This window comes from Cydia strobilella, chromosome 9 (assembly GCF_947568885.1).
Source record: "Cydia strobilella chromosome 9, ilCydStro3.1, whole genome shotgun sequence".
Classification (NCBI taxonomy): Eukaryota; Metazoa; Arthropoda; class Insecta; order Lepidoptera; family Tortricidae; genus Cydia; species Cydia strobilella.
This window is the reverse complement of record NC_086049.1, coordinates 9520726-9545642: the sequence shown is the minus strand read 5'-3', so window position 1 is coordinate 9545642 and position 24917 is coordinate 9520726. Positions and strand designations below refer to the sequence as shown.

At 37.2% G+C, this 24917-nt stretch overlaps 1 protein-coding gene across 2 annotated transcripts in view; it reads left to right on the top strand.

Annotated features, from left to right (window-relative positions):
* The first annotated feature begins 4706 nt into the window (after window positions 1–4706).
* The window catches only part of LOC134744225 (inactive rhomboid protein 2), a 197178-nt gene continuing 176967 nt past the window's right edge, over window positions 4707–24917 (top strand). For both annotated transcript variants that reach the window (XM_063677963.1, XM_063677962.1), the window contains exon 1: window positions 4707–6025. In XM_063677963.1, the coding sequence (XP_063534033.1) occupies window positions 5520–6025 (506 nt within the window). In that variant the 5' untranslated portion in view covers window positions 4707–5519. The remainder of the gene's footprint in view (window positions 6026–24917) is intronic.

The following is a 24917-nucleotide window of genomic DNA, read 5'->3' as shown; positions in this document are numbered from 1 at the left end:
CCGGATAACATAATCATAATAATATACCTAATTCAAAATGAGATTTGTTAAAGTTTGAATGCCACTCTCGCTAAGATGGTTAAACAATTTTATCTACACACATATCATAAACCCTCTATAATGCCTTCAAAATCCGTAAATAATGGCCAACATTAAGATAAACTGTTTTGTTACAGCAAATTTTATATCAGTGAAAATGTTATTATTGCTAAATAAAAACATCGATTTCGATAACATAATTTTATTCAAATTTCGAACATCTCTGAAAAACAAAGAAATTTGATTTGACCTCTATTCTAATATCAGTCGAGATGACGTTTTATTCGAAATGAAATGTCAATTGCATACAAATTTGACAAATCTCGCTTGTTAGTTGGTATCGAACGATATGGCAATCGACCCCCACTCTAGTTTGTCTCTGAATAAAAAAAAAAAACTACGGATGCGTGACATGCGTGAAAAAAGTTTTCTTTGCCGCCATTTGACGTGCAGTTTATCTTTTAATTAGTTTGTAAGTAAAAAATAATTTGTTTTGTTGTTTTTAAAGTAACTATTGAAGTTTCGTGTAAAATGTGCGATAAAGATGCCCCAATGTCGGCTGTAATATGAAGTTAGTAAATATAATATATTTTTTTTATAATATGTGTGTAGATAAAGCAGTGTATGTAACTGTACATAATTAGGCATTAAAACACTCGTGTGATTCTATTATGAAACTCACTACGTTCGTTTCATAAACCCACACTCGAGTTTTAATGCCTTTCATTATGTAGCAGTCACATAAACTACTATTATGCATAATATTCGTGTGCTGCTCTGCCACGGCGCCACCATAATGAAAATCAACTGTTTTCTATGGTGAAATGATGCACGTGGAACCTACACCATGGACGTATAATTTTTATGGCTATACCTGTACTAGGAAACGAAATAATGGGCATTGAATATACTACTAATACTATTACTACTTCTATTAGATAGGCGTGTTGTGAAGCTCGTCACCAATCGCTAAAATGATGACCACGACCAGAGTGGTCAGACACAGTGTGATGTTAACGAAGAAGACCTATATTATTATTTATTTGGACTCAAATTTGTGTCAAATCTTTCAGTTTAGCTAGGCTACGAACGTACCTAGATTTGTATAATCGTGTAAATGGGGTTTAGTTGCTCCCCTCACACGTTAGGGGCGTCGTTGAAAAGGTAATTCAATATGCGGTAGTGATAGACAGTAAATTTACAAAATATACCTTGTTCGTTACCTACCTTTAATAAGCGATGTCCTGCGTTTCACATACAGTAAGGTGGTTCAAAAAACCCTTTTTTAAATTTTCCGGCGGGGCAACCCCTTTTTTGTTACACTTTTTATGCTGCTAAAATACACCAAGTTTTGTAACCATCTCTACTACAAAGAGGTGCTCAACCACTGGTATTTTTTATGTTGTATAAAATCAAGAAAAAATGTTTATTTTTTAAATTTTTATTTAAGTATTCACACTATTTGAACATGTGATTTATAAGTTTTAAAGTAAACAACATTCTTATTTCTATTTTTTAGAATTTTTGAAGTTTGTTACATATTTTGAATTTTACATATTTAAAAATTTAAATAAAAATGTTTTTTTACTTAATTACTTATAAATCACATATTCAAATAATGTGAAACCAACAACAAATAAAAATCTAATTTTATTTTTATGATATCATACGTTGGAAAATTTCAAGGTGCTTGAGCTTGTAGTTGAGATAAAGTTACAAAACTTGGCGTATTTTATCAACATAATAAGTGTAACAAAATAAGGGGGTGCCGCTTCTTCTGGCTAGAGTTTGAATTTTTCTCATACAAACGTGACCCACCCTAATCTAAAGGGCTGTAATATTTACCGTTAGGATTGCTTATTTTGAGACAATTTATAACTTTGATCTACGAGTATACACTTTTAATAAAAGTTATCAAATTAGTTCTAGTATGCCTTCGAAATTGTGTGACACCGAACTACTTATGTATATGACAAGAGCGAATTATATTTTGTTAGCAGTACGTTTTGTGTGAATAAATGATACAAATCTATATTGATAAGGTAAGGACACAATCCTCATTCACGACAAGCAGATCGACGCCAGTGTTTTACCAATCCGAGGCGATAACCCAATGAATCGCCATCAGCCAAATGGTTCCTCTACTTAAGGCTCAAATATGTGTCCTCGTAATAAACAAGTCTTTTACGCAGCCGGGTAAAAATAATACAATCTTGTACTCGTAGGTGTATGTATATTAACTTAATATTGAAGCCATACATACCACATACAGCTTTTTCAGAAGTTGTTTAAAGAACAAACGGTCGTCTCTTTCGATCCTCATAGTTATCTGTCTGACTCAATTTATATTTCATTTCACTAAAAGCTACGCTCAAATTGAAATCTGCAGAAACAAAGCATAATGTTAAGACGTTAAGTAGGACTGAGTCTAAGTATATTGCGCCCAAAGATAGTTCCGTAAGCTCCATCACGAGTATTTCTCATCTCAGTCAGATGTCATTGCGGCGATGTCTGTTCTCCTTAACATGTGTTGAATAATACATAACCAGTTTGCATGTCAAGTGAAGATGTGATGTCTCTCGAGCGGAGCGATGTAATGACTGCCGGTGCCAGATGAGGGATAGCCGGGATAAACATTGCTTATGTAACTCATAAACTATCTACCATCTACGGTCGATCTAGACCATATATCTTGCCCTTGTAAAGGGGCCCACTGACTATCAGTCCGCCGGACGATATCGGCCTGTCAGTTAGAACAAAAATTTGACAGCTCCGAACAACTGACAGGCCGATATCGTCCGGTGGACTGATAGTCTGTGGGCCCCTTTATGGCGGGCGCGCTCCCCTAATTGGAGCCTCCACCACCTTACAACGACACGACGGTTACATATCAGAATACCGAAAATTGATTTACCTAATGTCGAATCACCAATTTTTATAATACCTAACGATCATTTTACCTAAACATTGAATGACCTAAGTTCATAATACCTTATTTAATTTAACCTAATGGACGAAACACCTAATGCACGATATACCTAATGCACGTTTTACCTAACGCACGTTTCACCTAAACCTATTATACGTAATGCACAAAGCACCTAAAGCTGATATACCTAATGGACGATACACCTAAAGCTGATATACCTAATGAACGATATACCTAAAGTTGATTTATCTAATGGATATACGAGTATTACCTAAAGCTGTTATACCTAACGAACGAAATACCTAAAGTAGATATACCTAATGCATGTAATACCGAAAGTCGGTATACCTAATAGACGATACCCCTAAACTTGATTTACCTATTGAACGAAATAACTAAAGCTAATATACCTAATGCACGTAACACCTAAAGTTGTTATACCTAATGCACGAAATACCTAAGGCTACCTACCTACCGGTTTTACTTTTTAATTTTTCACTTTTTCTGTTTACAACAGCCAACGTGGCAATGATAATTCTATTCTGCCAAATAAGAAATTAGTGACAAATATATCTTATTATGTAGTTTTATTTATATAATAACCAATAAATATTTACTGTATATCATGTAATAATACTAATAATGTCTAATGCCGAAATAAAAAAATTGAACATCCATACTCTTTGACGTGGACATATCCATGGATTACGATAGGAATTAAATTTAAAAAAGTTGGAAAAGTAAAAAGCTCTACGAGTAGTTCGCAAAAACCAACTTTGAGAACGCTAAACAGCTACGTAAAGTAGCACTTTTTGAGCAACTGTATTAAAAAATACTTTTTATATTCCTACAAATGACCTTATGACCGATATGACCTTCAAACCTTCAAGAAAAGAGCGTATTCCCATCTTAAAGGCCGGCAACGCACTTACAACCCCTCTGGTGTTGCGGGTGTCCATGGGCGGCGGTAATCGCTTACCATCAGGTGATCCGTCTGCTCGTTTGCCTCCTATTTCATAAAAAAAAAATATCCTCAAAAATAAGGGAAAAAATATAAAACTGCAAAATAATTACACATTGCTCGACAGTAATATATTCATCCACAATAGTATTTTCCACCTGGTATGCTGAGGGTAAACGTTAACGACCAATATACGCGCATTAGGTATATTAGCTTTAGGTAATTCGGTCAATAGGTAAATCAAGTTTAGGTGTTTCGAGCAATAGGTATATCAGCTTTAGGTAATTCGTGCATTAGGTATATCAACATTAGGTAAGTCGGCTTTAGGTTTTTCGAGCATTAAGTGTGTCAATTTTAGGTAAATCGACTATAGGTAATCAGAGCTTTGGTAAAACAATATTAGGTGAAACGTGCATTAGGTATTTCGTTCATTAGGGACATTAGGTGTTATGAGCTTAGGTTAATTGACCATTAGGTATTTAAAAAAATAGGTGAATCGAGCATAGGTGATTCGACATTAGGTAAATCAATTTTCGGTATTCTGATATTATGTAATGACCACCTTAAAAAGTGGTGTACCACCATCTAGTTTGCGAAAGCATACAACTCTACAGGCAAATCATGAACTTTCCAGTCAAGGAGACGGGGTTGGAGCTCGACAAACTATACAAATTTAATACGAACTCTGAAGATTTAACGTTGAGAACGTCGTTTTATCAAAACATTTACATTCACATATCAGTTTTGCGAATTGGAAATCGATATTCAATACCGAGCTTTACAAAAGCCGCGCTGTGTGAATTTATCGGGATCAAATTTAAATGTATGATTAGGTTTCTGAAAATAAAAACGATGGATGCGAAGGTTGTTTCGCATTGAATGTTTTTGTGGGACCGATGTGAAGAGAGACGTAGGGCAGCGGCGCAACGCAGCGGCGCGGCGCGGCGTCGATACGTGTCCCGCGCAACGGCCTGACGTCGCCGCGGGCCGCGGGCCGGCGCACTCCGGCATTCGGGCCTCGCGACGTACCGCCGCCGTCGTCGCCAGCTCCGCGACTACCTCGATTTTCTAGCCGACAAACGCTTACTCGGCGACGTGCGTATACACGTTAAGTGATAGTTTAGTTTAACGTGAAAAAAAAAACAGATCCAAAGCTGTTAAGTGTTACCTACTATAATATCCCCATCCTAGTCTGGTGAAAACAAACACATCGCAGTGTTATTCGCGCAAGCGCGCCGCACGCGGACATGTCGAGGTCGGCCATCTTGGCTGAAGACGCACTTTCGCCTCGCCCCAGCTTCAGACTTTGAGCTGAAACCCTTAGCGGTAACGAAGGGGGTCAGAATGTTCGACGGGCGAGGCGTCGCGGCGGGCGGTCTCTGAGCGCTCGCTCGGCGCGGCTATCGATCGTTTCGAGCGCTATGGCGCTCGCTGAGTGAATGCGGACATCGGGACCGTGCCGCAGCTCCCGCACGCAAGCGGCGCGTCCGACCAGTGATAGTGCTAGAGTGGAGGCGCGGCATGTGACTCGGCGTGCCCGCGTGGTTGGGAGGGCGCGCGGGCGGCGGCGGGCCCGGCTGACCGCGCGCCATGGGCGAGGAGTATCCGCGCTCCCCCTGCGAGCGGTTCCCGGCGGCGGGCGCGTTCAGCGTGGCACCGCCGGAGAGGCTCAGCCCGCCGCCGCCCGCGCCGCTGCCGGATCGCTTCTCAGCGTCTCCGAGGCGGGTGCGCCGTTGCGCGGAGGCCGAGCGCGCGCGACGACCACGCTATGTGCCGCCGGCGGCTCACGTGCCGGTGGAGCGGTACGTGCCGCGGCCGCCGGCGCCGCTGCGTCCGCCGCCACCGGTGTACTGCGGGCTGGCGTGTCGGCCGCCGCCGCCATCGTCGCGCAAGTGCTGCGGCCCAGCGTGCCGCGAGGACCTGGCGGGCTCGCCGCCCCCCACTCGCTACGTGGAGTACGTGGGTGCCGCCGCCGCACGCCGCATGGCATGCACACCGCCACCACCACCGCCGCCCGCGCTTCAGCTGCCCTGCGAGCCACAGGAACCTCCGTGCTGTGTCCAAGCCCGCAGGCGACCGCAGCCTCCACATGATTGGTAAGTTACTTGATCAAATTGTATGAAAAGTACGATAACGAAGACACAAGAGACTTAGAATTACTATTTGTCTTTGAATTTACTCGCTACGATAGGTTGTTGAAAAATGATTGGTTTTACAAAAACTCAAATATTACGACTAAACCGACAAGTTAACAGACAGAAAAAGAGAAATTTACCTAATTTATGTGAGACAGGTTTACAAGTTGATGACAAGGGTTTCTTATAAGTTGATACAAGATTTCGCCTCAAAGATATTCATCTCCTTCCGTTCACCACAGATCTCAGATGATAAAGAGTAGAGACGCGTTAGTGCATTCTTACATGTAGTAAACGAGACCTAACAATATAAACATTAATACAAATATTTTCAAACGTCAAACTTAATGTTCGTGCAGGCGTGCATATAAATTACTGATGAATTCGAAAACATCCGATGAATTACGGCTACATGGCTCGACGGGGTTGGTGTGACTAGGGTTAGCAGTCACCAAATTTTAAAACTCGAGGTGTAATGCTTTGATTTTTATGAATATTAGCGGTTTGTTACCACGATAGTTTGTTTGTAATATGCGCTGTGTAAATTTTTTATATATGCGAAAGTTTATGTTTGTTCTTCCTTCATGTAAAAACAGATAGGTAGTTTATAACCTAGAAAGGTACCCTAAGTTAGTTTTACAGGGGTTAAAATTTAGTTCGAGAGTACAAAGGGCAAAAAGGACGACTTCTACGCTGAGGAAGTGACAGGCAGAATACCTAACTAATAAACACATTTGAAAATAAAATTATACCAACTCACAAGCACACACACATACTTAACAGTAAGACTAAATAAAATTACCAGCGTGATTTTAAAATCCATACCTAGTTTTAAATTCCCTACAATAGTTTACATTCATCATTATCAATGAATAATTTTTTCGCGTTGTCCCGGCCTTTGCCACGGCTCATGGGAGCCTGGGGTCTGCTTGGCAACTAATCCCGAGAATTGTCGTAGGCACTAGTTTTTATGAAAGCGACTGCCATCTGACCTCTTCCAAACTAGACCTTATTGGGATTAGTTCGGTTTCCTGACGATGTTTTCCTTCACCGAAAAGAGACTAGTAAATATCAAATAATATTCCGTATATAAATTCCGAAAACTCATTGGCACGAGCCAGGGTTCGAACCTGCGACCTCCGGATTGAAAGTCGCTCGCTCTTACCGCTAGGCCACCAGCGCCTCATTACTTAGGCGCATTTCCAATATGGGTATGATTCAATTTATTCATGTTATGGAAAAAGTTGACGTCTGATAACCCTAGGTGTGAGGGGATGAGATGTAATTGGCTAAAATTCCGGATGGGATTGATAACGCATGATTTATGACATTGGTTAACGATCGCCCGCAAAATGACTGCTCGAAACAAACTGATCACCCACGCCGATTTATACCTAAATGTACCTATGTACCTAAGTAAAACATTTCAGTAAATAAATGATGTCAGTAAATGTTAGGTTCTGTTACGTACTTACAGCACAATTAAAAAAAAAACGGCCAAGTGCGAGTCGGACTCGCGCACGAAGGGTTCCGTACCATTACGTAAAAAACGGCAAAAAAATCGCGTTTGTTTTATGGGATATTTATTTTATTATATTCTGTTTTCCCCACTTGAATATTTTTTTTATTCTGTTTTCAGTATTTGTTGTTATAGCGGCAACAGAAATACATCTGTGAAAATTTCAAGTCTAGCTATCACGGTTTATGAGATACAGCTTGGTGACGGACAGACGGACAGCGGAGTCTTAGTAATAGAGCCCGTTTTTACCCTTTGGGTACGGAACCCTAAAAATAAACAGTTCAGGGTCAGAATGGTTTCAGAAACCACCATCTTAATGTCTTAAATATCAAATGTCATTTTCAATTTTAAATAGAACATATATATAATACATACTGAAATACATACTATAATGACATAAACTTCCCAGTTTAAGACTTTAATTTATATAAGATAAAAGATAAGATAAGATAAGATAAAATGTATTTAATTGAAAAATATCCAAAAATTAAAACTATCAGAATACGCTTAAATAGTACTTAAATACTATAAAAGTACAAACATGGTTTTAAAAAGTAAACAAAAAATCTTCATCGTCATCAATATCATCATATAAGATCTTGTAAGCAAAAATTGTAACAGGCTCTAACATATTTTACATCCATACCTAAACTAAGTAACTTAATATCTTAGGTATTGCGTGTTAGTAGGTCAATGAAGTATATGTTAGGTGCTTATTGAGCAAAAACAATAAAAGAATATATTAGTAACAATAACGTATGTAAATAACAAGTGAATTAAACGTTTCACCTTTAATATAAACAACAAAATAGGTAGTTTTTTTCTAGAGATAAGTAGTGAGGCGTGTTAGGCGCCATCATAGTCTATGCTATTTCAATATCTTATTTCGGCAATTTTTAGGGTTCCGTACCTCAAAAGGAAACGGAACCCTTATAGGATCACTCGTCTGTCCGTCTGTCACATCCCATCTTCTCCAAAACTACTGAACCAATTAAGTTGAAATTTGGTACACATTAAATTTGTGACCCAAAGACGTAACGTAATGTAACGTAAACAAATTAATTTTAAACATGGGGCCATTTTTGGGAGGTAAAAAATGAAACTATATCGTGTCTACATATCAAGTGAAAGACCTTATTTTAAGAATCTCAAATATATATTTTTTCTAATTTTAAAATAAATAGTTTAGAAGTTATTAAAGAAAATAGACAAAACATAACCATTCCCCCCCTTTATCTCCGAAGCTACTGGGCGTACTGGGTCTAAAGTTTTGAAAAAAATACACATAATAGTTCTTTACTTACCTATAAGTAGATGACAGGAAAACATATTAGAAATGTGCAGTCAAGCGTGAGTCGGACTTAATTACTTAGTTTTTGATCCGACCCCTACGGGTTATTTAAAGACATTTGACTTTAGTTTCACATAAAAAATATACATTGTTAAAAATTGTAATGTACGGAACCCTTGGAACGCGAGTAGTAGTAGTAGTAGTAGTAGTAGTAGTAAATCACTTTATTGTACAAAACAAAAATTGTTAACATGAAATTCATATAAATTTAGGTACAAAGGCGAGCTTATAAGGGATTTCTTCCAGCTAACCTTAGAGTAAATGAGTGGAAAATCCGACTCGCACTTAGCTGTTTTTTTTCGCTGGGCACTGCTCATTCTCAGTTTTGTGGTCCGATGATTTTTTGAAGTGCAGACACGTAGCGCATTTCGGGGGTTTAGACAGTTTTGTACATTCCTTGATTGATGGTGTGTCCCGATAATCCACAGTGACTACATGTGGATTCAGCTTTCCTGCAGTACTTGGCAGAGTGAGAGAGCTGACATTTGTAACATGTCGTGCAGGGCAGGAGGTCCAGTTGATAAATACGCGCTGTTGCTGAATGAGTATTCTTGGGAACATTTAACATGAAATGTTTTTGGTGGGATTACGGCAATGATCTAAAAATAATAAAGCACTATAGCAGCTTCTTATCGCGTTAAAAATGTATAGGTAACTTATGACGAATTGTCAAAAGAAGTATAAGTCAAAGTTTCTGATTCTGTTTAACACATTCACCGCTGAGCTACGGTCGTAGCGCTACGTCGTAGCCGATAACATGGGTTTCGCGGCAAAACGTGATTAGTGCTGATTGGGTAAAAATACAACAAAATATTCGAACAACGTGATAATTACTAGATACGAGAACAATACAAGATCTAATAGATAGTATAGTTTAGTTCTCAACTAGTTATCTTTTGCAGTTCGATTCGAGAAACCAATTGTCATTTCACGCTACAATTATTGTGACGTTTTGAGATATCCATTAGATATCCATTGGATGTCTAAGTTTAAAGAGATCGTTCAAGAGGACATTCGGAATCGCGGAAATGTCAAATTTGACATGACTTTCTTAAATATCTCGTTATCTTTTCTGATTAATATCTAGTGGACATCTATATAGTTGATATCTAGATAATTGTTCGAATTGGGCCGTCACTCAAATTGGGTTCCATCTTTTTCGTACTCTGTGGAGAAGGCCGAGTGTCAAATGAAAGTAAGCTGTCCTAATTTTTAAATCGTGATCAATTAGTTTCTTCCAGAAAAGCTTACAGTGGCGGATCGAATTATCTTAAAATTCCTTGAAAATAATTTGATCCATCGAAAATAACGGAGATTCCAGATTGAATTACTGACCTAAAAGGTCACATTGGCTGCATTAGCACACTAATGGCTATAAAGGTGCCTAGCCTTTAGTTTAGATAAAGTTCGCCAATAGGGTGTCTACGGCCGACAGTAGATAAACCTGAAATTTAAATTAACCGACTAGGTAACTATTATTTTAGGCTTTGTGTAAGTAACACAATTGTTTAAATTGATTTAAATGCACAACTTTGGGAACAAATCAAATAATTTTATTAAATTTTAAGTATAATATACAAGGGCTTCACATAAAAGAATCATTAAACATAATAAAGTAGAGTCAAATTTATACTAAAACAGTATGTTTATAATGTATTCAAACAATTTTATTAAAAAAAGGTTATCTACACTTTTACGGGAGCATTAGCAAATATATTAAAATTTAAATCAAATTAAATAGTTAAAAAGATATTGACGAATAATTTTTTAGTCTTAATGGTTGTTAATAAATAAATAGCACAACTGGAATTATAACTATTTCCAAAGTAGATTTCCAAACGTTAGGTACCTACCTAACCTGTGGTTCAGAATGAAATATTTTGAACAAATCAAATAGTGTATCTATGACAGACACCTACAATTTAATACTTGCGATGAGGTCAGTGATATCACATGCAAGCTTATCTTTTGTGCCGTCATCGCACCTGATAAGTCGCTCTATTACATTGATTAAACTCTAAACTGCTACAGTACGTACGAGTAAACTCGTAGTTATGTATTTTGGTACAATTATAGTGCCTGTAATGGCTACGGCTGTTGCTATGACAATAATAACTAAAAATTCATGTCCATGGTGTGATGCAGTGTTTTTTTAAATAGTGTAGAACGTGTATTGTGATAAGTAAATATTTGCGCTAGTGAGTGATAAGTGCTAGGTAAATAAGACACATCTAGCTTGGTTCGGATTTCAGTTTGGACTTTGGAGGTTATGCATAAAAAGTAAGTGACCTTTGACTGAGATAACTAGTTTGGATCGTGAGCAAATTAAATGTATACTGTTCAAGTAATATGTACCTACCTATATATTTTTTCATTAGATTTCACAAAGTCTGTTGAGGTATTCATAACTCATATGGATACGACACTTTTTGATATTGTTATCAATTTCGATTTAATACATTTGTCGTCCGATTCTATTGCTTTTATTGAAATTAGTGATAAAATCATTCGGAGCTAACTGTACGTCTATATTTACACATTTATAATAAAATGTTTCGATTGCTCGTAAGCAAATTCGAATTGTGGCGTTAATTTTTTTTTTTACGTTTCGTCCTAAATTCTGTCCACGTGTTTATTAACTTAGTAGCATTGATCTAAAAATGGAAACAGATAAAATCAGCCGGTCCTAAAGAGCGCTAACGGCCATCGGATATTTTTTGTCGAATTGTGCTTGAAATAAAATTTCGCTTTTGGCAAATTCCCTTGATTTGTGAGGGTTTTGCCGGTGTATTATGCAGAGCCATGCTCGTATTTTAAAAGTAAAGTAGGTATTCCTTTTAGAGATATTAGGGCTTTAGTTCTTTCGTATATTGTGGCCGCGTTACTAGAATGAGCGTTATCGGGAAAGTGGCACTTTAGTTACTGAGATATTTTGAATGAGATATTTATTTTGCTGAATTAAAATTCTAATTATACTTTCAGGTTTTGGAGTTACCGTTTACACGTAATGAGTTCGTAAATCAAATAAACTATAAACAAAAAGAACATCGTTAATGTTGCAAACAAAAACTTTTCAGTGTCTCAAAAAAGAAATATTACCTAGACGTTGTAGACAGTATACAAAATGATACAAATGGATTTTCAAGAAAAGCAGGAATAGAGGCAAAAGAAATTATCTTAAGTAAGGAAGCAAAGGTACGTGATTTATTGATAGGCTCACTGAAAAAGTACCGCCGAAGCAAAACAAGAGAATAAGGAAGATAAATGAATTACTTTCATTTTGAGCACACGCATTTACCTTTCGCGGTCCAAAATTGAATAGACCGCAATTTTGACCGCTTTATAATGCCTAAATCATTACCTAAGGCATAATATTTTAGTTTTCGTCATAATCCATACAATACGAACTGACCATTTTCATTGTTCATCCATCCTTCACCTTCACTTTCGTTATTAAGTGTGTTTGTATCGATATTGGATTGTAGTCTTACATCAGGTTCTACCAGAAGAATGCTGCTATTAATAGCAGAAAGTTTTACGTGCAATTGACATGAAGTTCATGATTTTCTTATTTATTTATTACTGTTTTATTTAAGCTTAGATTTTTTAAATATATTTGAACTCCCTAAAAGAAGTATTTATGAAGGTAAGAATTAACGTTATTTATTATTTTGCTTAGGTGGCGCGACTATTTGTTTCCTTAACAAAGTAAACAATTATGCGAAGTTAGCCTATAAAATGAAGAGCCGGGCTGTCGTTTTTATTCACTTTGATATCTTCTAAATCGCTTTGACCATGATTATAAATATTTAAGCAAATTCTGTGCGCGTTGCGATATTAGCTATTCCCAAAGTGTAGTCCCGTGTGGCGGTATGGTAATCCGGCGTAATGAGTAAATTAGATATTTCGAGCATCCTCTGCTCCGCTGGCCGCAGCTGGTCGTGGGTATTAATATCATATTGAAAGCTTTCAATGCATTAAGCTTTAGTTTCCATAGTATAATGTACTGACATGAGTATTAACATAATAATTTTACGTAAGACCTCAGTGTTAAATATGTTTATGATAATTTAGGTACGTACAATAAATGTGGCATTTAACAAAGGTTAAATAGACAAATAAATGCCCTTACCAGGATTCGAACCTGGGACCTCTGGTTCGTAGGCAGGGTCACTACAGAGTTGGCAAGGCCGTTTGGTTGGACTTGATAGATATTCTACTTTTTTTTAGAAGACGTTTCAATTGTATTTGTATCTCGTTTTTAGGGTTCCGTACCCAAAGGGTAAAAACGGGACCCTATTACTAAGACTCCGCTGTTCGTCTGTATGTCCGTCTGTCTGTCAGCAGGCTGTATCTCATGAACCGTGATAGCTAGACAGTTGAAATTTTCACAGATGATGTATTTCTGTTGCCGCTATAACAAAAAATACTAAAAAAACCAGACCGAGTGTTCCGTACTTTTTAGTATTTGTTGTTATAGCATCAACAGAAATACATCATCTGTGAAAATTTCAACTGTCTAAGCTATCACGGTTCATGAGATACAGCCTGCTGACAGACAAACCGACAGACGGACTCGCTACGCTCGTGAATCTAGTCTTTCGCTTGCACGGGCTCAAAATAAGCACTCGAAGAAATATCAAACTTTGCTCTCGTGTTGTACAAATAGCTATTATCTTTTTATAAATCATAATCTGACATAAGGTTCTACATGACCCACATGACGGTTCTACATGATGTTCTACATGACGTATCATGCAAAAGCTTAGTAAGTCAAAGCTTGTTTTTAGACGCGATTTAAATTAAAATATAAGCGAATTATCCGAGTAAAAAAGTTTATAATCACTGGCCTTTTGGCAGCACAGGGTTGTTGGGAACTTCAAAGGCGGCGAGAAAGGGTTGCGAGGGGAGGCTTGTCCCTTCATTTTCCAGATAACAAATGACGTGGACAAACCAAATTTCCTCCTTGACAGACGTTAGATTATTGAACTCGGAACTCGAAAAGCTATGGTTTAAAATTAAAAATGATAAATTACTAAATGTTTCCCGCAATTTCAGTTGGAATTGGAGTTGACAATCTGCAGGGGCGTCTCGTTCAATTTGTTTTGGTAAAATGTTTTAAGTATTACAAGCTTTCATTTAACTTACTCTATGTTTATTATGTCGAATCTTTTTGCGATTCCTGCCTGACATAGATAGTCTCTTTTTAACTGTATCAATTATAAAGGGATTGGTACCTAGTCTATCTAGTCACGGCATACAAACCTGTAAAAATCAGCATTAAAACCTATACATATCAAGATTTATTAGATACTTTATAGATATACTTAAATACTTTAATAGTCTAAATTGTATATTCTAACGGAAATAATTCATAGAATATAAAATGTGACTCTTTTAATTTAATATCAAGTTTACAAGTTTGCAAGCACGTACGGAGTTCGTTTCAGTCTTGACAACAGCAAATCCCAATGCTTAACCGATGCACGCAAGTCCAACCGGGGTTAGGTCTTAGATCCATGACAACGATGTGTAATTGATAGAACACTGATACTGGTATGCATGAGCGTTCAACTCGCCTTCGTTCGATAAGCGACCGGAACAACGCTCCAGGCCTGCACGAGACGTTGGCTTGCTCCCAAATCGCCTGGTGGCCTTGGCAGCTGACGGTGCCTTAATGATGACATCATCTTAACCCAACGTTAGCGCTACCTAGCGCTAGATACCGCATTATCACTTAATTAAACATCAAATGGGAAACTCATTGCCCGTTATAATTGGGTCATTTGCCCTTTTAGATCAGCCCTGCGGTGAAAACTGCTAGCCCTTAGGCTAAAAACCAAGTCATGCGGTACAACGCTAACTTCAGTGGATACCATTACCATGTGGGTACCAATAGGCATAAATAGCCTGCGGACAGGCGCATTTAGGCGCTAGTTTAAACTAGCTAAATAATCGCTAGAAATATAACCCTTTGCCCAGACGCTATGCTAGAAAATGTATACTTACATGCCATATTTCAAATTTGTAGTATAAACGATCTAGCTAGGCCGTGGGTGGACATATATACGTATTTTTTACCCATTTTGAATTACATATTATTTAGTAAGTACCACCTTTAAAACTATTTTTTTGTTTCTCCCCGTAGGTGCTTAAAGTTAGTGTTAAATAAATAAATATCATAGGACATTCTTACACAGATTGACTAAGTCCCTCGGTAAGCCCAAGGAGGCTTGTGTTTATGGGTACTCAGACAACGATATATATAATATATAAATACTTAAATACATAGAAAACACCCATGACTCAGGAATAAATATCTGTGCACAAATAAAGGTACACCCGCCATTCTGACTCTCACGTTAGAACACTAATTCTTTGGCAAGTAACCTTCAAGCTTTGTAAATACAAAAAATATACAGGGTGATTCAGGAGACGTAAGCAGAATTCAGTAAATTATAAGCATTTGTTTCGTACCTAGTAATTAGTGAGATTACGTTTTTTTTGGATTAAAAATAGTTTTAATTTATTTGGTACGACGTGCATGGTCACCCTACAATTAGAATACTTCTGTCAAATAGCGATACTCTTTGTTTTATCCATGTCAAGTGTCAAATTGAATGTTACTACCTATATAATTGTATCTCACTCAAGTGGGACAATTTATTTACTTTATAATTTTATTAAAGTGCTGTCATACCGGTTAAGGAGGTGTTATCTTTATTAATTAGGCGCTGTAGGGTGAAATACCTTTACCGAGATTCGAACCCAAGACAAAATGGTGGCATTGGTGACTAGCGACCAACTCATTATATTGGTAGTGACCAGCCAGGCTAAGCGGCCGCTAAATACAATATTTAATATAAACTTAGATTAATTTACGATTCAGAGCGAACTAGTGAGTAATTGACATTTGACTTTGACAAATGTCGAACGCAAGGCCTGTGAAGTTCGTAAGTTATTACGTCAAGTCTGTCTGAAACGCATTTTCTGTAATGAATCTGACGAGTTACTTCGCCTAAGTTTACCTATCTCGAAATTTGGTCGAGATAGACACTAAATGTACGAGGATGCACAGAAAGAGGGTTTTTTAGCAGATTGGCCCACTGTCTTAATAGTTAGTAGCAGGCTAGCAGAAAAAAAAGTATGTCTCTTCTCTAGTTTTTTTTTAAATAATCGTTATAAATACCTAAATAGTCCCCTTCGCCATTTTTAGAACGGTAGATATGCTGGAAATAGGTTGTCATAAACGTATTCGTTATGTGCTACCAAAGGATGCATGGCGTGGGCAAAGATATACATTTTTCGGGCCAAAACTTTCATAATATTTGAACGAAACGTCAACTGTCAAATAGCTAATGTGTTCCATACAATCCATACCTACCACGGCGGCACCACATTCATACGTACATAACCTATATTCACAACATAACATCACTAATATTGGAACAGTAACAGCAAAGATACATTGATTGAATAAGATGCGTAAAATCTAAGACAATTTCGTCCTTCGAATTTGTCATTGTCAGGTAAACGAGGTGGTGCTGTAGTTGACGTTTGACAATTCAGTGACCGCAAAACATATGGCATCTGCCAGTGCCATCTGTTTTGTATGTCAAACTAAGGGGCACGTTTTTTTCTTATGACGACCGGTCTGGCCTAGTGACCCTGGCTATGAAGCCGATGGTCCCGGGTTCGAATCCCGGTAGGGGCATTTATTTGTGTGATGAGCACAGATATTTGTTCTTGAGTCATGGATGTTTTCTATGTATGTATTTGTATATTATATATATCGTTGTCTGAGTACCCACAACACAAACCTTTTTGAGCTTACCGTGGGACTTCGTCAATTTGTGTAAGAATGTCCCTATATTTATTTATAAACGCGTTACTGGCCTGAATTAGCTATGAATCTTTTGTCTTTATCTGTCATTTTGACTAATGTATTTGGAAGAAAGGGATAAAACATAATTTAACAAAATCAGGCCTGTAAAATTGTATGAATAAGGGGGTTAGACTTTACCTCTCTATTACAATTAATTCTCTTTGGTAAATGTAGTTAAGAGAAGTTTAAACCAATTTGCTTAATCAATGACTGCATTGAATATAAACGAACGAACCAGTGTGGTTGACCTAAAATGGTTTCGTAATTAATGGAAACGTAAACAATAATTATGAGTCATTGTGTTTTCAACGTCATAACATAACAGAATAATAATAGTTACTGATGTGAACGTAATGATGAGATTTATAGACGAATTTATGTATAAAACTGTACATTTGCCTAGTTAGAGTTTCTGTGGTGGCTTTTTTATAATTATTATAAATTATAGGATATTTTATCTTAGCGATTATATAGGCGTCTGAACAATAATTTTTATTTACTCTCGGTCGGCGGCAAAGTCAGCTTATCTTTATCAGCTGCTCGACAACAGTACTTGTGTAGTCTTTGGTCTGAGAGAGACAGAAAAAAATAACAGTTTCTGTAGAAAACGGAGAACACGAAGCCCAAGATCGAACAAGGGAGGGACAAAGAATTAGTTCAAGGGCTCAAGAGTTCGTGTAAAGACCTTAAATTATACGGATTCAAATAATGGTACGTTTTCCTCGACCAAGTAAACATTTCTTGTTCTTATTTTTGCACCTATGTAATTTCGCATTGGTTTAAAAATGTAATGCTTTTAGGACTTCTTTGTCTAGCCGAATCGTAAAGTTCACTTTAATATACCTACTGATTTGGAAGTTTTGATTACTTAACCATTGAAACACTTAATATCAGGTCCACTGTCTAAGAGAAGAGAGAGGTTTCTTCAAAGGAGGGGGAAACAAATGAAGACTGTCCCTTTCTCATTGTCTCTCAAAAAGGGCCTTCCATTTACCACGAATTTGAGATATGAATGTTTTCAAATAACAATAATACCAAAGCCTGGGGGCCAGCAGAAGGGGCGTCACTAGGATACAGTATTTACCTTAAACACCCCCTCTCGCGTTCCGCGCCGTTACAAGAAAAGAGGCCTTTCCATAGATTTTCTCGATTTTTTCGCCTTGACTGTTTCGTAACGAAAATTTGTAAATAGTACCACTTCGCAGTATACTTATAGAAGCTTCACGGTCAGCTCCACAAAACTAATGAAATGACTGAACCAGGTAAAGATCTGAAATCACCTTACCTGTGATAATAATACGTTTCCTGTTTATATTAACAGGTATATTGAACAACTTTGTTCTTATGTATTGATAACAATATTATCTGATCTACTAAATGTCCTCCGACTTCCGACCGGTGTGTTGACTTCAAAATTGGATCTGAACTGAAATATGTAGAAGAAACAGAAGGCATCGTTAAATATTATTGCACACAAGCTTTCAAGTAGACGCTATTTTACTGAATACAACTGCAGTAGTTTTAGTGAGCAGGTTCTTATTATTTAAAGTTCTAAGTTCGTCTACAAAGTTCCGCAGTTCATTTCAATATTCAGAGCTGCGAAGCCTAGAACTACTAAAATGTACATACAAAGTCGGGTATAACAAGTTTTGCTTCTAGACAGTACTGAAAGTATTTCAGGATTTAGCCGTTAGATAAATGGTTCAAGTCTCGCAGGAAGCTAAGATCTAGGCTTGTAAACAAAAGGCGCCTTAGAGTTAGCAGTTTGTTATTTTAATCACTTCTACCTTCTACCTACTTTTGTGAAGCGGGAAGGAGAAGTTTTACTTACCTGTACGTTTCCCACCGAACGGACGGAGTCAGCGCGCATTTCACATTTGTATGGCCGCAAGATGTTCCCTTTTACCCACAGACCCTATTATACTTATTATTGTGTGTGTATTTGTATAATTAATACACTTTAGTTTGAATTTTTCTAATATAATGGGTACTGTAGGCGATAAATAAATACTTATCGCATAGTTAATTTTATTTAATTACCGACTAACTAATGTATCATATGATAATTAAATGGTATCATTGTGGTTATCTGGCAGATGCACATTACGGATAATTAATAGTCGATAACTGGGTGTTGGTACCGGTAATGTCAATAAATGGGTGTTGGTTACTGGTTACTGGAGATTCAGTGTCGATAATTTGAGATTTATACCCTTTGTCCATCTTTTGGATTTTCTTTTAGCCTATGTATAGTTAATAAAAATAAAATGTGTACCTATAGTTGATAAAATAAGTCTCAAGAATATATCTTACCATATTCAATCGTTACTTAATAATTGACGGCTTAATGATGACTAAATAACTTTTAATTTTATAAAGAACCCCACCATGTCCCAAAAGTGTCGATCATTGGTGCTACTACGCTACTTCAACAGCACTTAATAATATTTTTAGATATTTTCGTAAAGGTTCTAATTTTTCTTTGCACTATATATAGGTAATACCTGTTATAATTATGTTAACACTTAGTCAATGACATTAGGTATTAATTCCGCCATTTGTAGATTTCTCAGTTGTCATTTTTATAAACATTAAGTGCAAATCCAGGTCAAACTAACTTCTCGGAAATAACCAGAATCGTGACAAGTACGTCTTTTACGCCATCTCAGCGCCAAATCTGACCGCTTTAGGTCGAGTGTCGACCCAGTTGCCAGCCGTCGATCTGCTGTGCTGTCACCATGCACATTTTACACACACTATTTATATAATGGTGACTTTCACTTTTATCATAGAAAAATAAGTAAGCATAGGGTGCTCACACCATAGTTTTGTTACCAAAATGACAATTATTTTCGTAGTCGACATCTAGCGTCAAGTAGCAGAATTATCAGTACTGCTACTCGACACTAGATGTCACGTGTGTCGCGACTGACGAAAAGTGTATTGCTCAATAATTTACAACTAATATTACAAGCAGAAGGAGTTGAAAATAGAGTTTCGGTTAATCCGGTTATAATATTAGCTAAAAATTGTTGAACATTATACTCTCCGTTCGGTGCGACATTTATTGTCGAGTAGCAGTACTGATAATTCTGCTACTTGTCGCTAGATGTCGACTACGAAAATAATAGTCGTTTTGGTAACAAAACTGATGTATGGAGTGAGCACTCTATGCTTACTTATTTCTCTATGCTACTATACAAGCGTTTCCGTTGATGTCACAGGTAATGTGTTAAATTTAACAGCTAGGAATACTTTTCATATTAGTACTTTCTTGTTTGCATCCTTAAGGAGCCCCGAGCTAGCTTAAGAAACTACTTTCCAAGAACATTCTTGACGCAGGTACTAGAATTTACGAAAGCGAATGTCATCTGAGCTTTCAACCTAAAGGGAAACTAGATCTTTTTCGAATTACTTCGGGACCTTCGATATTGTTTTTCACGGAAGAGTTCCTTCCATATATATCAAATGACAGGTCGGTATCTCGGGGACATTAGTCGTGCTTTTACTATTTTATGTCGCCGTAGCGCTAACGTAAATCAGTAAGTTAACATAAAGTTTTAGCTCACGCCATTAACGCTATCTCTTCTCATAATAATAACTATTTATACGACTATTGATTATGCAAGAACTATAGTTGCCGGGCAAGTGTCAATTGCCTCACAAAGGCATGAGACGTGCTTCATTCTAACCCCAAATCCAACCGCTTTCGAGTCGAGTAGCGACCTAGCTGTTAGGTGTCAAATGTCAATGAAATGTACCGGCGCGGTTTTACATGCAGTGGCCAGGTTTGAGGTGGATATGCATCAGATTTAATGTAGGTACGATTCATATCAACTGGTTGCCGGGGCGCACCATATTAGAGCCAAAGTAATTTTTCTATATGTATATACAGTGTTTTATACAACGCCGCACACGGCACAGCATACCGATATTATCTATTGGCCTATTGGCGAAAATTTAAAATCCGATTGTCATTTTACCGAAAGCTTAAAGTTCCGATTTAACACTTTTCCGAATTCTTAAATTCCGAAAAACCATTGTCCGATCGGATAAATAAAATAATTCGGAATTCAGAAACTCGGTCTTTTGTAAGGTCGGAAATATGATATTCGTGATATTCAAATGAATACACGTTTCGTTTGAGTAATTCGGTATTCAGAAATTCGGTTTTTTGTAAGGTTGGAAAAATGAAATTCGTGATATTCAAATGTAGACTCACGTTTTAGTAATTATTACGGGTGCCTGTCGTGCCGCATCACGTTAAATTCGGCATTCTTAAATTCGGCATAAAATATTTTTGGCATAAAAATTCGGCATAAATAAATTCGGATTCGGAGATTCGACCTCCAAGAAAACGAACTGTTGCCAGAAAAGTGGGCTAGGTTAGGTTATAACTGCGACCCCGGAATAAACAAACTCTTGCCAGAAGTGGGTTAGGTTAGGTTAGAACTGTTACCCCCAAGTAAACGAACTGTTGCCAGAAGTGGGTTAGGTTAGGTTTGACCTGCGACCCCCAAGAAAACGAACTGTTGTCAGAAGTGGGTTAGGTTAGGTTAGAACTGCGACCCCCAAGAAAACAGACTGTTGCCAGAAAAGTGGGTTAGGTTAAGTTAGAACTGCGACCCTCAAGAAAACGAACTTTAACAATATATTCGGAATATCGTTATTCGGAAATTTAAAAATTGGGATATTTAAAATAGGAATAACGTCAATTCGGAATTAAAAAATTCGGAATAATGGCAATTCGGAATTCGTGATTTCAGAAATCATAAATTTATTTAATTTCGGCGTTTTTCACTGTCGGAATTGTTATAATCGGAAGTACGTGGTTCGGAATTTAAAATTTCGGAATAATGGCAATTCGGAATTCGTGATTTAAAAAATCGTAATTGTTAAATTCGGTGTTTGTCACCATCGGCATTGTTATAATCGTAATTATGTGGTTCGGAATTTACAAAATTCGGCTTTTCGGCTTTTCGGAAATATAAATCTTCGTGATTTTCATCATTCGTAATTACGACAGTCGGAATTTTGATAGGCCGAGCATTTAAAAATCGGAATAATAAAATTCGGTATTCTGAAATTCGGCATAACATTTTTCGGAATTATGCTGTGTACCCGTAAGAATGTCCCTATAATATTTATTATTTATTTAATTATTATACATTATGCAACTGTTACTCGCACTTATTTCATGTGATATTTTCGGCTTCTGTGCTCTTGACAGAAACCGAGGATGAGATCGATAAGGCATCTTGCCAATGATGCTAACAGGGGGTGTGCAAGTACACCCTGCCGCAAAATTACATGGCCACTATCAATAAATTAATTCATGTGTTCATCAAATTTTGCAGCTTGCACATTACGTAACCATTGGTAGCGCAAGCGAGCCCAGAGTGCTCGAGATCCGAGAGAGAGGCCAATTCGAACGAACGTTTTGATATGATTTGGTAATCATTCGCTCATGTATTTCGCTCGTACTTGTCCGTTCCTGTATGGCGAATGATAACAAAATGACATCATTTTGATGTCAAAATATAAAAAAACCTATGAATTCAGAGACATTGATAACTTTTACCAGTAAATAGTGATCTTCAAAGCTGCCCAGTCCTATCCTAATCTTCATTGTTGCATTAAGAAGTCGACATTGTTGAAGTTGAAGGCATTACTTTTCCATTTTGACATTTTGTATGTTTAATAAATCGGTTTATTAGTTAATCAGATTCAGAATATCTGCCAAGTTAAACCAGTTTGACAGCACTGGCTTCCCTCGAATGCGGCTGACCCTTGAGACATTTGTTTTGACCACTCGAATGTGAATGTTTGAAGAGGAAATATCAGCTGAGCCCCTTCTCAGATTTGAGAACTAGGTAAATATCTCCTTCGCGCTGACGAAAGCGGCTCCTAAGATTAGTGCGATAAGGACAACTGCAACTCAGGTGAAAAACCCTACGTAAAAATCTCAGAAATACAGGTTTCGTTCTCGACATTTTCCTCCTCTGAAACTTAACCAATCGTTATTAAATATTGGGAAGGGAATGAAAAAGAAATTACCTATGCCTGAGCGTTTTGATTTTTGTGTTTATTGTTGCCGTTTTTGTATGCTAGGCGTCTTTTTACGGTGCATCTTTTTGGTCATTTTTAGCGCTGTTTGAAGTAACCTAATTCTTATAAAAACCAGAATATCAGAAAAACACAACGTACAGACACAGATAATGGTAATGTTGAACTCATTTGTATGGAAAAATAAGCCTGTAGGTTTATAAATAAGTACTTCCACTTAAGTTTGACTTTAATATTGAATTCAGAAGAGAACGCTTGCTCTCACTAGCACGATGGTCGATCAGTCTTTATTAAGAATTTGTTCTTATTTGAGTTTTGTGTAGGTACAATTCTTCAAAGCTGTTTAGGTACTGACTATTTCTTCCCTTATAAGAGCTTACGGCCACCGGGGTCGGGGGCATACTCTGTAGCTTATTAGCGTTATCCAGTCTTGTGGAATCCAGCCAGTGATTACTATCAATTAGTGGTTGCGTGCCGACTATACACCGACTGTTTGAGTTTGAATGGTTTTAATGTCTTGATTGTAAATAACTTAGTAAAGGACTGCCAGTTTTATTTGGAATAAACCTGCAATATATACCTGATGTTTTATACAGAATTAGATAGAGGTAAAAAAAATGTGTGACGGTAATTGTTTTTATAAATAAACATTATACATGTTTCAATAGAAACGCTCTTCTTTTTGCCAAAGTTAACAAAGTCGTCATATTCTATTTGTTTCAGAGAAAGTATTAACATCATGCAGCTGTCTGCAAACTGGCAAACTTTACTCGTATACTAACTACATAATTAATTACGATTGGAAGCGGGCCCTTAATAAATGTTATTGCATTGTTATCTGTTTACTACATAAAAGGGACATTAAAATCAAGTATTATGATGTAACAATGTATGGTGACAGGAGGATCCGATAGAACCGTAGCCGGTAGCGTGCAGACGGTAGAACGGGCTCTGTATTACGATCACTATCGAGCATTTGACTCAAACTAACTAGGGTAGTCTGCGTCTTCTCAAATGATTTTTTCGCCAAGGACCCTCAACTGTTAAACAAAAGCCTTTGTTCCTTTTGAGTGTGCGCGTGCCCATGGTTGGTGAGCGCGTGACCATTGTGTATCAGCGAGTGGCATGCGCTCACCAACAATGGGCACGCGCACGCATAAAAGGAACAAAGGCTTTTGTTTAACAGAGTAGGGACTTTGGCGAAATTTGAGAAGATGCAGACTACAGTCCTCGCCGAACGTACTGTTAACTCGCGGTTGGCCAAAATTGTGCAATTGAAAAAGCTAGTCTTTTCATCACAGAATATCTCGAGTGGATTCATAAAATACTAACTTATTTCCGACGCGAATTAATAAAAAGTTAAGAAGTTCAAGATGGCGGCCATTTTTTATAATATTGGCTACGGGTTTATGTTAAAGGTCCTTTCGGATCCCCATATATAATTTTGATTAATGGAAACCCAAAAATGAAGGAACTCATGATATGACAGCTCATTTTTTACAATTTTAACGACCGATTAATAATATTAAGGGCCTTTCGAATCCTCAGATTTTTAACATGATCAGAACAAAAATAAAGAACTCTAAGAACAAATTACATACATATCCAAAATCCGATCGCTCTCTAAAATTGTGTCACATATATTGTAACTAGCCCTAGCACAGGCCCCGGTCTTTTTGGGCTGTTACTGCACACTATGTCTTTAAATACTGGCTTAAATTAAAATGTATAATTAGAAATAGTGAAAAGTTTGTTGTATATATTTAATGAAAAAAATATGAAATTAAATTACTTAATTTCAAATTAATTTGGTTCGGTTTTTCGGGTTCCGAACCCAAAGGGTAAAAACGGGACCCTATTACTAAGGCTGTCACCAGTCACCAGGCGGTATCTCATTAACCGTCATGGCTACAGTTGAAATTTTCACACATGATGTATCAGCAAATACTAAAAAGTACCGAACCCGCCGTGCGCGTGTCCGACTCTCACTTGTCTCGGTTTTTATTTTATTTCGGTTTTTTAAAATAAAGAA